Below are 14,418 nucleotides of genomic sequence, written 5' to 3' on the forward strand. Positions count from 1 at the left end.
GATGGCTGTGGGGAGCCCAGTGCTCGCTCTCCCTTCCAGCAATGGGATGTGCTCTTGCCCCATGTCATGTCCCAGCGTGTGTGTGGGGGGGGAATATGGGATGCTGAGGCCTTGTGCTAGTTCAGGTGCAGGGGTTGTCAAAGGGAAACACACAAGATTTTTCTCCTCGCCCCCTCCAGTTACAGCTACTGTGGCTTCTCCTAGGTATTCCCAGAGCGGCCGCCGTTGTTGCTTTGGTGGAAGCATGGAAGGGGCTCTTCATAATATTCAGTGATTTTGGCAGGCTGCCAAAAATTTTCTGAGCAACCCAATTGAGAGGGGAAATAGTTAGGTTTCAACCCTTTATCACGAGGTTAAATCGCAAAGGCATTTCATGGGAAAAAGAGCATAAGCACTTTTATAGCTAGGGGGGTTTCCCGCTGTTAAATATCAAAGGCTTGCTGCAAACTATGGTGGTGTTACTGCTACCCCAAAAGACCCCAGGATTGGCTCCCCTTCAGCTCACCCAGTGGGCTGAAAGGGAGCCAGGAAACCTGACTGAGCCAAGCGTCCTGGAGCCAGCACTCCCAGGGCTTCTTAATTCCTCCTCCAGCCCTTGTCTTGGAGTTTCTAAAACAGAATACTGTGGGGTTTCAATTCTGCAAAGAATCTTGAGGTTTTGGGGTTTGTCCTGATTTGGGATGAAAAATGTTTTTGAAAACTAAATATCTGTGGAACTAAAATTTGGTTTCCTGGACAGCTCGAGCCAAATGGCGCATGGTCCCATGAAACAAACAAACAAAGAAAAAAGTGCCTATGCATGAAAAGTTATGCATCTTAAAGTAAGTGGTGCTGGCTCTATATATCTGGATTTAGAAACCTGGCCCAAAGTGTTCGTACTGCTAAGAGCTCCAGGTTAAACAGCTGATGATAGGCTGATTGTTGTCTTAGTTCAGAGCTCAGGATTTCAACAGAAGCTAAACAAGTAGCTTGAGAGTGGTGAAAGATGAGCTGCAAAGCCCTCCCTTTATACTTCCTGCCCCGCCCCGGTACTTCTGGCCGGGGGGATGGTGTGGGTGTGGCTCTGCCCGTCAGGGTGAGTGTTGTGATCCCTCGCTCTTGAGTCCAGAGGGAGGCCACTCTGCCTCACTACAGTAACAAAGGGACAGCTGCTACTGGCATCTTGAAGCCTCTCCATTCTATATGCCGCTAGCATGTTTACTGCAATGGTGACGGCTGAACTTATTGCAGAGGGGCCTGAGAAAGCATCTTACTGAAGAGGAAGCAATAAAGCTGCCATCCCTAGAAACCTTCGGGAGAGGATTGTAGAGTACCTCCTTGAAAGTTTTAATCTAGGTCTCTCTCAGGAGGAAGAAAGGACATCCCTTTGTGCATAAACAAACTGCTCCATAGGCCAGCCCCTTCACCTGCCTAACCCAATAGGGAACAAAAAGCAGATACCAACTCTACCTCTGTTTGTTGTACCTCTTACTCTTCTCGTATAAGTAAAACAATGCAAAGTCTATTCTGTGTCTTGTTAACTTGAGAGTGGGCCAGGCACGGTCTTTAAATTTAAACATTGTAAGGGATAATGCATGCACATGCTTATCTGGGGTCTCTTCCCCTTCATACTTGGCTGGCATGACTGGTTAGACCGGGGTGGAGTTTCAAACAGGTCCCCACTGCATCTTCCTCTTCCTTCTCCTCCCTCCCACACTGTTCACAGCATGGATCTCCATCTCGACCTCCTTTGAGGGGTCCATAGTGGTTTGTGGGGTGCTGGTGAGGTCTCCACCAAGTATGACTTGCAGCTCATTGTAAAAGCACTGGTCTATGGTTCAGCACCAGATCGATTATTGGTCTCCCTGGCCTTAGGGTAGGTCTGTGGCTGTTGCTGCTGATCCCTTCATATCACTTTGCCTACATCCCAGGTGTAATCTTTTCATAAATGTTGATGTTTCTATGGCTGGTCCATAGCTGTGCTTGCACAGCGTCTTCTCCCCACAGGCCCAGGAGGTCCAATAGCTCTTGTCTACTCCAGGCAGGAGTGCATCTAGTGTGAAGAGCCAGCATGGTTGGTTCAGCAGTTGCATGCAAGAGGGGAGAGTTACAAGGTGTAGTCACCAATCATGAAAAGACATTTCAAAACTATGCAGGGTGTTGTTAAGGAGGGGATGACTTTGGATCTCTGTGACCCCTAGGTAGTGCAGTTAACAATTGTGATCAGAGTGGTCAGTGTTGGGCGTTCTGGGACAGCTGCTGGAGGACCATGAGGGTCAACACAGGTCAGACCATGTGTACATGCCATTTGGGGAGGTGGTTTCACCGCCCCACTGTAACAGGGCACTTAGATTGCCCAGAGACAAATTTGAGCGTAGACCTAGGCACAAATAGGTCAATTCATTGACCTAACTTTATAGTGTAGACCAGGCCTCAATCTGTAATTCAATGTGTTTGTGGGGGAAATTGCAGAGCTTTTCATTTCACATAAACAGATTTCTGAATCATTACAGTGCATGCTGAGCATGTTTATTATACGTGGCAATTCCTTTCAAAACACACATGTTTAAACAGATGGCTCATGTTGACTATTTAATACGGTTCCTACAATTAAGTTAAATCTCAATGAAGTAGACAATGACTGATATTCTGTTGACATCAAAGCAGGTATTTTGCATGTTCCTCTTATGAATTTTCCTATGCAAAGCTGCCACTGTGGCCTTATTGAAATGTCAACTGAGATAAACCAAGGTGTAACTGAAGAGGCTAGATAGGGTATCTGGCATTTCATTAATTTGTTTTTTACTACGATTTACTAGCAATCACACATTCATGCTGTTTTAGTAGTGAAAGAAAAAGACAGGTGCAAATGTATTTGAGCTAATTTCTATAAATAAACATAGTGAATGGGTGAAACTTTGCCCTCCCTCTCTGTGTGTATGGAGAACTCTAAGTGCATGCAAACTCGCTTGTTTCCATGGCACAGAGGGGGCGGGTTGTGGTAGCATGCTCTGTGCACTGGTAGCAGAGAGGTAGCATGCTTTGTGCACCATATAGCAGTCTCTGCCTCCTTAGCTGGTGGTTTTGGAGGGCAGGGGAATGGCTACTGAATACTTCACCATGTGGATAGCTTGGTTCTCTTTCTGAAAAAACAAAGACCTGAGCACTACAAATTTTAGCTTTTACTTACTATGCCAGCAACTTTGCCTTTTATTTCCCAGGTAACTTTACATCACTTTGTGTATAGTTGCTCAGATTAATAGTTAGCAATCTTATTTGCTGGAAAAAATAAGGGGGTTTATTTGTTTTAGTTTATTTAAATACTCTACAGCTTACAATCGGAAGGTGCTTATAGGTCATATGAACAGAAAAAGAAGACAACTTTCTAAATCACACTCTAAAACAGGGTGCTTCTCAGAGTCTAATGCCAACAATTGAGGAATCCACAACAAGTAAGCTGGTGAAAACCTGGCTGCATATCTTGGGCCCTCTATGTTTCCCTGGGGGGAAAAACCATGGAGTGTCTCAGAATTCTGCCCAAGAACCCTATGTCTGGGGTTGTAGCCTCTTGATTTGCCTCATTTTTTCCAATGGCTCAGTTAGGAGAGCATGTAATGCAATACCTACTGTGCATATTTAAAACATGACAAGTCTGTTATCTCCTGTTTCTCACATTCCCTTTATATGTTCAGTCCTTCATGGCACTCTTCTCCTGAAGCATGTTTCAAAGGCTCCTCTTTACTTCCCTACCTGGTTTGTCACAACATTGTGAGAAAACGTCCAAATGAAAGGACACTTTTCATATACAGTTGACATAAATATTTTTCAAATGTCCTTCCTGGTTGAGGACAAAATCTCTAACCAAGATATATCTGCTTGGGTTGGGAGTCGGTTTTCCATGGCACAAAGCTTGTGGAATGGTGAGGTCTGACTTGTGTCCAATGTGACAGGAAGTGTGACAACAGTTCTTGGACGATCTCCAGCCATTATCATGTGATGTTGTTATCCAGCATCTGAAAGAAAAGCAGAAAGAGGCTCCTTTTGGTTCTGATCCAGGGCCAAAATGAAAAGATTGTGTGAGGGTTTTTATATTAGAGCTTCCCGTCTGAGTGACAATAGGACAAACATCAAAATGTACGAAAGATGAACAAGGACTGAAACCTGAGCTACATGAGCTGCAAAACATCTAGTTCCCCCTTCTGTCTAGTGACTGCTGGAAATGACACCTGTGAAAACACAGCATTTCTGGGAAATCCCTTGGCAAACTAGCTCTGGAACAATATGAAGTACTTAAATTTCTTCTGATTGGCCTTTGGCAGTTGCAACTCAATAATAAAATAACATTAATCTGAATCAGTGTGGATAAATTTATCACTGATTGCAACAAACAGTGCTGGCTGTCATTGGACTATGTACTGTGGCATGTTTAAACTTCTTAGGTCAAAGTGTCCTCATTGGGGAGTTACAGAACACTTTGGTGTCTGAATCCCTTTGGCAAAGCCAATAAAATAACTTATAACCACATTATCTATTTTCTGAAAAACTAAAGGTGGCAACTGAAATAAAATCCTAGGAACCATGTCTAGCACCAAAAGACAACAATGTAGATAGTTCTCAAATGAAGCATAACTATAGCAACCTCTAGGTATGGCTGTTAATTCTCTAGTGAAGAGCGAGATAAACTTAAAATCATGCTGCATGCATAACTGATTAAATATTTGTAAAGCTTACAAATGTCCTTTCACTAAGTGAAGGTATAGTGCACTAAACAGCTGTAATTATTGTGCTAAAAAATAACATGAAAAAGCTGATTCTTTTTATGGCTTTGTGATGTTCTGTACCTCAGGGGAACACCTAGCACCCCCATGTTCATCCTTATAATAAGTTTGTGTGGTCTCTAATGCAAAGTTTGTCATGTCAGGTGTCTTCGGAAGGCTCATAATGTACTGAGCATTGTTGTTATGGTAATGTTATAGGTTGTAATTTCATGTATATAATTATGAGGCTGAAAATGTGTCCTTATGTCTTTAGGCCCAGCAAAAACTCTCCAGGAGCAGAGGGGCAGTTCACACCTCATCAGGGCATGTATGGGACAAACCCAGCCTAGCCTCACAGGAACAAAGGACACTGGCCTAGGCAACAACAAAGGATCTGTTGGACTCTCGAGTGAGCCACCACCTTCCTTAGGTCAGTTTGGGACTGCAATGAGGTAATGCTTACCTGACTCTGGAGTCAGGGGGGGGAGAGATGGCAGAGGAGGGTAAAGCCAAGAGCGAAGAAAGGACATGATAAAAGGCAGAGAGGTTTGCCATGCTCTTCCTCTCTCTTCCACCTCCATCTACAGACATCACCACCAAGAGACTGAAGCGCTGATCAAAGGGGAGAGCCTGGCTGAAGGGCAACCAGGCAGCCTGTGGTGAGACACATCTAAGTTTGTAAGGGGATTGAAAGTGTTAAGATCAGTTTAGAATGCGTTTTGCTTTTGTTTCATTTGACCAAATCCAACTTGTTATGCTCTGATTTATAATCCCTTTAAATCTATCTTTGTAGTTAATAAATGTTTGTTTATTCCAGCTGAAGCAGTGCATTTGGTTTGAAGCATGTCAGAGACTCCCCTTGGGATAACAAGCCTGGTACATATAAATTTCTTTGTTAAACTGATGAAATCATATAAGCTTGCAGTGTTCAGTGGGCATAACTGGACACTGCAAGATGGAGGTTCCTAGGGTTCTGTCTGGGACCAGAGATATTGTGTCATTGCACAATCCAAGCAGCTTACATGCCAGAGGCTGTGTGTGAACAGCCCAGGGGTGGGGGTTCTCATAGCAGAGCAGGGTAAGGCTCGCTCCCAGAGACAAGGATTGGAGTGACCTAGCAGATCACCGGTCCAGATAACACCAGAGGGGAATGTCACAGGCTTACTGGGTGTCTGCCAGAGGATGAATTTCTTGTGGAAAATTTCAGCCAGATATACAGCTGTTACTGATGACAAGGATAGGGAAAAAATGTATTGGTTTGGACATGTAAAAAAAAATGGTTACCTTTTCTTTAAAAACTCTAGCGCTCCCATGCTTTGGAGCAGGGATCTGAAATATGGCAGGGGATGGCCATTCAGTCAGGGGGGTGCTTGTAGTCATCTCTGGAAATCTCCCCCAAATTTTACCAAGTTATAAATCTGTTGGTGTATCTTGGATGCTTGTTGCAGACTATTAAGTGCTCAGGGCACAGACTGTCCTCTTAGGTGTTTCATCCAGCACCTCATAGGGCGTCAGTCCTGACTTAAGCACGACTGCATCACAAAATATTTCCCATGTGTGATTTGTTATAATGAAATCTAATGGCTATAGCTAAAATGCATTCAAAATGGTAAACTCAGACAACCAGCTTTGTGATCTGCAAGTGAATGTGGCCTGATGGCTTTTCAGCATGACTGCTAATTACATTTTGAGAAATCAATTGGCTGACGTGCTGCCTATCATTATGAAAAGGGAAGGGCAATGTCTTTTGGAATTGACTTCTCTCTACAGAGAAATCTAAGATAGCTCCCCACAGTTTTTTGGGGTGAAGGAGGCTTGGTGTTGCAGAGGATCTTGGCTTTGCTGTCAACTAAGAATATTTTGGTGGTTAAAATGTCAAGTGTGTGTCTACCCTGACAGGTGACATTGTGAAAATGATGTAGAAAGTCAGTTACTTTTTCTCCATTTTTATTATTGTAGGACTTCCAAAAGGAGCAGAGCTGAGAATAAGTGGAATTCTAAGGGCTTATCTACAGTGGCAAGTTTCTGTGCAGTAAAGCAGCTTTTTGTGCTCAAAATGCCAACGTGTACATGCCGCCAAGCCACTTTGTGCGCAGAAACTCCTCAGTTGCAGTGCTGCAAAAAACCCACCTCGACGAGAGTCGTAAGACTATTTGCGCAAAGGCTCCAGCGCTCTATTGCCATTGTAGACATTGGCCTCCGGAGTAGGTGACCAGGTGTCTGGTTTTGGACCAGAACACCCGATCCAAAAGGGATCCTGGCGGCTCCAGTCAGCAATGCTGAGCAGGTCGTTGAATGTCCGGTTTGTGCAGCGCCGCAGCGAGGCTGGCAGGCTCCCTGCTAACTGCCACGCCGCGGCCCGCCCGGCTCCTGGGTCAGGAAGCAGCTGGCCTGTCTGCCTCCCAGCTGTAGGGGCTGCCGGGGGGGACCGTGAGCTGCCCCACCCCCCGCCCTCAGGTGCAGCTCCCGTTGGCTGGGTGGGAGCATGGGAGGAACTAGCCCCACTCGCGAGCGCTCAGCAGGCAGCTGTTGAGGGGTCGTGTGGTGCACGCCTCTCCCGCTGTTGCCCAGCCCTCTTCTCCTCAGGCTCCTCGTGTGTCTGGGCTTGAGCTGCAGCAACTTGCGGCCTGTTGACCCATCACCAGCGCCCAGGGATTGCATCCCTCCTCATTCCAACCCCCCCTGCACCCCCATCCCTCTCTCTGCATTCCTCCCTGTCCTACCCCGCACACCCCCATCCCCCGTCATTGCATCCCTCCCTGTCCCAACCCCCGGCAACCCCATCCCCCTCTCTGCATTCCTCCCCATCCCACCCCCCACACCCCTAACCTGCATCATTGCATCCCCCCTGCACCCCATCCCCCATCATTGCATCGCTCCCCGTCCCAACTGCCAGCAACCCCATCCCCCTCACTGCATTCCTCCCTGTCCCACACCCCCATCCCGCATCATTGCATCCCTCCCCGTGCCAACCCCCCTGCACCCCATCCCCCGTCATTGCATTGCTCCCCGTCCCAACCCATCCCACACCTACCCATCCCAGCCCTGTGCCCCATACAGCACTCTCCCACCCATCCTCTCCATCTCCCAGAGCTGCCACCCCATGTTCTTCACACCCTACACCTCTGCACCCCATTCACCTCCATACACTTCTGCACTTTATGTCCCTATATGCCCCTGTGCCCTGCAATCCTCATGCACCTGTAGCCTTCTGCCTCCCCTGCATCCCATTCACCCCACATAGCCCCCCACGCCCTCTCCTCTCGCCTTCACTGCCCCCTCTCACCTCTACCCTCCTCTCGTCCTTGGCCTGTTTTCCTCCCCATCCTCTCTCCTCCACCCCCACCCTATCTTTACCATTCCAGCCCACCTTCCTCCCTGTCCAGCTGGGTGATTTAGGCAGCCCCTGGAAAAGTGTATGCAAAAGTGTCTCTGTGTAGGCAAGTGTGTGCATGCATGCATTGTAAGAGACTGTGTCTTTGTGTAGGGAGGTGCATGTACTGCTGCATGTGTGGATAAAATTTGCAGCCTAACTCTTTGACTTTTGTTCCTTTTGCTGGCTTGCGCACAGAAATATTGATGACATAAAATATGTGTGTATACGTTTCATAACAAGTTTTTAAAAGAGAAGGGAACTCTAAAAGAAATGTATATATTTCTTAAAAGTGAATGCTGTTGACTAGTAATTGCAGAAGAGCCAATATATCATACATTTCTCCCCACCTTTGCCTAGCTACATTATAAACTCTTTGTTGCAGATTCTCTCTTTCTATGTGTATGTCCAGCACCTACCACCCTGGAGCCCTGATCTTAGTTGGGGTCTCTAGGCACTAAACAACAATTGTAATAATAAATAATGTGGAAGTATATGTGTTACTGCCTGCTAGATGTGTACACATGAATGCACATGTGTATCTGCATGTAGGTGTGGGAGTCAGTTTCTACAGATTTATTTTTATAGGTATATGGACAGGTGTGCATTTCTGTGGTTGTGCTCTGTGGATTTGTATTTGGGATTCAGGAGTGTGCCTTTAAGGGACCCATTGCAGCTGTGATAATGTGTGGTCCTAATTCAACATGTAAAATTACAATATAGGCATTAACAGAGCAGTATCTGACAAGTTATTAAGAAAATAGAGCTAAGGGGAGCAGATTCTTAGTTTCCCTTTGGATGACACATTATCCCCTGAGAAAGTAAAATTGGTCCTCAGTTTCTGTTTTACAAGCTATAGTCTTACTAGCGGTCTTACTCACCTGCATTTGAAGCTTAAATTCACTTTGACCTGTTCACGCTTTTATCATTCACCCATTTTGGAGAGCAACACCAGCATGTAGGAGTATATGTATATGGCATTGGTGAAACAATGCTGGAATACTGCATCTGTTTCTGGTGTCTACATTTTAAATAGGATGTTGAAAAACTGGAGAAGATGTGGAAGAGAGCCACAAAGATCATTTGAGGATGAGAGAAAATGCTTTACTGTGAGAGGCTTAAAGGTTTCAATATGTTTAGTTTATCAAAAAGAAGACTGAGAGGTAACTTGATTACGGTGTAAAAGTATCTTCATGGGGAAGTAATATCAGATACCTCAGGGCTCCTTAATTTAGCAGAGAAAGGCATAAAAAAGAAGTCTGGAAGCTGAAGCCAGAAAAAATTCAAATTAGAAATAAGGCACATATTTTTATCAGTGACTGTTATTAACAATTGGAACAAATTACAGTGGGAAGTGGTGGGTTCTCCATCTCATAAGGTCTTTAAATCAAGACTAGATGCACTTCTGGAAGATATGCTTTAGCTAAACATAAGCTATTTAACAAGTTATTGGACTCAATACATGCATGATGGGGGGGAAAAAAGAAGTATAAATTTAAGTACTTTCAATTGGCATGCTCGTTAAAACTGTTTTTGTTTTATATTGTTTGTATCTTCTTTACACTTCAGAAGTTTAAAAAGTTTAATTTTCCAGTAGTGTTTAAAATCTCTCCCTGGTGAGGTGAAGGGTATCTGAATCACACATTGCATCTCCTACATTCAGACTGTTGCAGCTCCTGGCCTTCTCCTGGTGTTTGTTTAGGCCTTGCAGTGAAAATGAGCATGTGAGCAAGGATGGGGGGAGAGCAAGTGACAGAAGGATGGGGGAGGGAGTGAGCGGGGGCAGGGCCTTGGGAAGGGGCGGGACACGGGCGGGACCTCGGGGAAGAGGCAGGGCAGGGGTGTTCAGTTTTCTGGAATGAGAAAGTTGGCAACCCTACTCCGGAGCTGTCCCATAATGCCTCAAGTGACCGCTGTGTTCATTGTTTTGAACTCGGCTGCCCAGAGACAGGCACCCCTCCCCTTTCAAAGCACTGTTTCTGACAGCCATTGCGTGCTGTGCTGATCTGCTCCGGGACACAAAGCAAACCATTAATGTGGAAGGCTCGTGCTGTTGAACACAGAGGCAGGGGTGTGTGTGTTGAGAGAGAGAGAGAGAGAGAGAGCCCAGGGAGGGAGGCGGGGGCTGATGTCAGGGTTTCCTCCTGCCTCAGGACTGGTTGCTTCCTGCCACTGTCTGAACTTACAAGACAGCATGCTGACAAACTCTCTGTCCCCCAAAACACACTGTCTGTCTCTCTCCCGCACTCCATACACTCACACATTCCCCCCCCCCACTTCAGTTGAAAAGCAGCTGGCAATGTAGTAGGATGCCCATGGAATGATGGGATTGGGAAACCTGCATCATGTGACACTGTGCCTGCCCCATGAAGCATTGCAAACCCTTCCCAAAGCTCCCTGCGGCCAGTTGCACAGTGGGATAGCTACCACAATGCCCTGCTCTCTTTGCCGTTGCAAGAGCTGCTAATGTGGATGCTCTCCAGCATCACAAGGAGCACAGTGTGGACATGCAACAGCAGTTTAATTCCAGCATTTTAATAAAAGTGGTCAGAGGTGAAAAGCAAGAAACCCTAGCAGTAGCCTGTGAACGCAGTGTGGAAAAAGCTAGAGTGAGGGCTTTTGGGTCTGGTGTTGGCTAAAAGGACTTGGGGGTGCAAGCTAAGAAATTGTTCTGTTTGTTCTTGGTTCCTCCTGCATTCGGAGAAGCAGGTCTTTGCATATTCCTTGTCAAAAAACAAGATTGCATCAAATATCAGACTCTATCAATTATTATTTCCAACTGGAACATCCCCAGGCCTCTGAAATTTGGCTAACCTTTTGGGTTTAAAAGGGGCAACACTATGTAGTTAAGCCTTGGTTGTCTATTGATAGTTAAACATTGTCACCTGGAACCCAGCTGTGTTCATTTGGTGTCCTCATTCATAAGGAGGAGTTATCTTTGATCTCTACACACCATTAAGAGAATTTGGTGTAAACAAGTTATACTTGTGAAAACCCAGTGAAGACCATGAAGTTGCTCAGATGTAAGTGAGCATGTGAATGGGTTACAGAACCTAAACTGGAGGAGGTGTGGCAGAAAGAAAGACCTTAGCTTCACTCTAAAAAAGTTGATTTTTTTTGTTTGCATGGCTAAAAACAGAAAAGCTACTTTGCATTTTGAGGTCTCCCTTAAGAGACAAAGGGACAGCACAGCACCTCTTTCTCTGCAGACAAGTCTAAATTTCTTCTGCTATCTGTTGCAATTTTAGCTTTTAAAACCAAAACGCTTTTCCCCATTCTTTCTTCCCTCTTAAGATTATCATGGTGGATAATCAGCTGAACATGAGTTCCCAGAGCAATGCTGTGGCCAAAACGGCAAATAGGGAAATCTTGAGTAGGAGGACAGATGTTTTTTAACCTATGTATTTGGCATTGGTGCAAGAGCTGCTGGAAAACTGTTTCCAGGTTTGAAGAAGAATGAAAAAGTTGTGGTGCATTCTCCATCACTGACAATTTATAAATCACGATTGGATGTTTTTCTAAAGGATATACTCCATGGATAATTTTGGGGAAGTTCTGTGGTCTGTGTTACACAGGAGGTCAGATTAGATGATCACAGTAGTCCATTTTGGTCTTGGAATCTATGAATCTTCAAGGGACAAAATTTCCAGACCTTGGTTTCCAGAAAGAGATTACTCCCTGATCTTCCCTTCATTAGTATCCCTCTCCCGCATGATTGGAGAGCAGGCTAAATTGAACACACTAGAGACAAGAGGTGCTCTCAGGATCCAGTGAAGGCTTGTGCCTGTTCCAAGCCTGCAAACCTTCATTTGTCTGGAGCAACATGCTCAATATGGATGGCCTCTCTCGTCCGATAGTCTGTGACTATCAGACTGGGGCAGTACTGGTTGCACCAGTAACCCATTAAGGTATACAATTATCATTGATCAGGAATTTTTTTATGAATACATCTCCAAGTCTCTTAGATTTCATGATCTAATGCAGTGGTTCTCAACCAGGGGTATGCGTGCCCTGGGGATATGCAGAGGTCTTCCAGGGGTATGTCAACTCATCTAGTTTTGCCTAGTTTGCCAATTTGCCTAGTTTTACAACAAGCCTCATAAAAGTACCAGCGAGGTCAGTACAAATTAAAATTTCATACAGACTGACTTGTTTATACTGCTCTATATACTATATTAAAAGGTAACGTAACATGCGTATACGCACTGTATTAGATGTGCATTTTATGTCATTTACTTATGTGTGCAAGCATGTTAATGAGGTTGAAGTTGTCATAGTGTATGCGGTTGTGATGTAAAAATGGTTCGATTTTTAAAATGAGGAGCTAGAAGCGGCGGGAGTGGCAACAGTGATAAATTGTAGGAAATTGAAAATGACTGCAAAAAAAACCCCACCCCGTCATCCGTTCTGCGAGGAATATATTGCTTTTGGATTCAGATCTACAAATAGCGATCCACCTCAAGCTGTGTGTTTCCTTTGCGGGCATTTGCATCGACATTTGAAGACAAAAGACCCCGTGCATGCAGGTACGTCAGTAGAAGTTTTTCAAAGAAAGCTTTCTGAGTTCCAGACTTGTCAGCCTAAAATGAAAAAAGCTTCAACTATTTCTAGAAAAGCACTAGAAGCGTCATACACTGTTTCCCTTGTAGGAAAATCAAAGAACCCAAATAATGCACTTACACAAGCTCCAGGGAAAAGCCACTCCAATAGGTAATTTGGGTCCGCTGACAAAAAGGCTAGCATCCTTTGACCTGATATTACCAAAAGGAAAGTTTGTGCTTTTCTCTACGCTTTCTGCCATAAACTTACTATTTCTATTACCAGACCTGGCAAAAGTGCACTAATATACCAGCTTAACTGATGGGTGAATTATATGTTAGTGCGGCATAGCTCCTTCAGCTGCTAAATGTAGATTATACACTGATGTGCCAAAAATAAAAAAGCAACACTATTTTGTTGGACTATTAATAAATAATTCAAGAGAATGTGGGTAGTCTGGAAAGCAGTGTTCCATACCAAACAGCAACCATTTCATACATGTAGCGAAATCATGGATCTTTGCCAAATGTATAAGAAAAACATAAATCTGACAACCATTCCAAAACTGCCATTGATATCAACAGAAGCAGCATCTGAGCCTACATAGACATGCCAGTTAAGCAAGTCAAAACTATTCAAATCAAAAGTAATAAATGGATAAAATTTCAAGTATAGGTTATTTGCAGTGAGCTTTGCAAACATATTGAAGAATTAATTAAAACCAAACTTAAGATATCCGATCACCCATTGACAATTAACCCAGAGAGAAGATTGACCAAATTATTATAGCAATTACTTCCCAAACATTAACCCTTACTACAGATTAAATGAAGTAATTCTGCTGATCCCCTAATATTCTGCTGATCCCTTACATTACATTACAAGGATTTTTTTTCAGACTCCCGTGTCAAAGCTTATTGCAATTTCTCATGACTATGCAAAGGTAAGACCAGTGTACTGACACCTGATATAATAGTTCATTAATATCGGTTTGGGCAATGATTCAGCAGCTGTCTGACATTAAATGTCATTCTCTACTTCCTTTCTTCTCCAGGATAAACATGTCAAAAGTTCCACAGCCATGCAGGTAAGTAAAGGAAATTTGTAGCCTTGTAGATAAACCAAGAAACTAGGACCTAAAAAGCTGAATCACTGACCAAACAAATGCTACCAGGTTAACCTTTTAACTCCTGAGCATGAGTTCAACTCCTGTGCAGCAATCCCATTTTCAGACTGTCTCAAGAGCTTCTGGCCATTTGATGTGGATGTACCAGACATGACTTGGACTTCAGTGGTTAGGATGAAGCAGGGCTATTTGCCATAGGACACGGTTCTTGAAAAGTCAATAGTACGTTGAAATCCAGCATAGGTAAGCAGAGAAAGCTTCACTTAATTCATGTTCACTGTGAAATAATTTGACATTTTGTATCCAGTTGGTCCTGCTAATTTGTCCACAAATAGCAGCAAAACAGACAACCTTCTTTCGTATTTAGTCTTGAATCAGAAATGCCAATTTTGACTATTGTCCTGGTGGCCTTGCTCTGAATTCTGCAAGCAGTCTCTCCAAGTTGGGCTTTAGCATGCTGATGGGATACTCTGATGAAACATGCACCTCTGCTCTGCTGTTCTGAGCATATTAGATCATCAGATCTGACACTTTTACCCAAATAATAAGTTGACACATTAACATTAACAAACAAAATAAACTGGTTATGAATGCAGTCTTGGAGAAGCCTAGATCCCACTACTTCAGGTGCAAATTAATCCTCT

The 14,418-nt window shown here is 44.2% G+C and overlaps 1 protein-coding gene across 1 annotated transcript in view; it reads right to left on the bottom strand.

Moving 5' to 3' along the window:
* Nucleotides 1-3,874: 3,874 nt before the first annotated feature.
* The window catches only part of LOC311527458 (C2 calcium-dependent domain-containing protein 4C-like), a 40,517-nt gene continuing 29,973 nt past the window's right edge, over nucleotides 3,875-14,418 (bottom strand). The window contains exon 3 of the mRNA XM_084641461.1: nucleotides 3,875-3,992. Within this exon, the coding sequence (XP_084497587.1) occupies nucleotides 3,982-3,992 (11 nt within the window). The 3' untranslated portion in view covers nucleotides 3,875-3,981. The remainder of the gene's footprint in view (nucleotides 3,993-14,418) is intronic.

Source organism: Lepidochelys olivacea (assembly GCF_965140295.1).
Source record: "Lepidochelys olivacea isolate rLepOli2 genome assembly, chromosome: 10".
Classification (NCBI taxonomy): domain Eukaryota; kingdom Metazoa; phylum Chordata; order Testudines; family Cheloniidae; genus Lepidochelys; species Lepidochelys olivacea.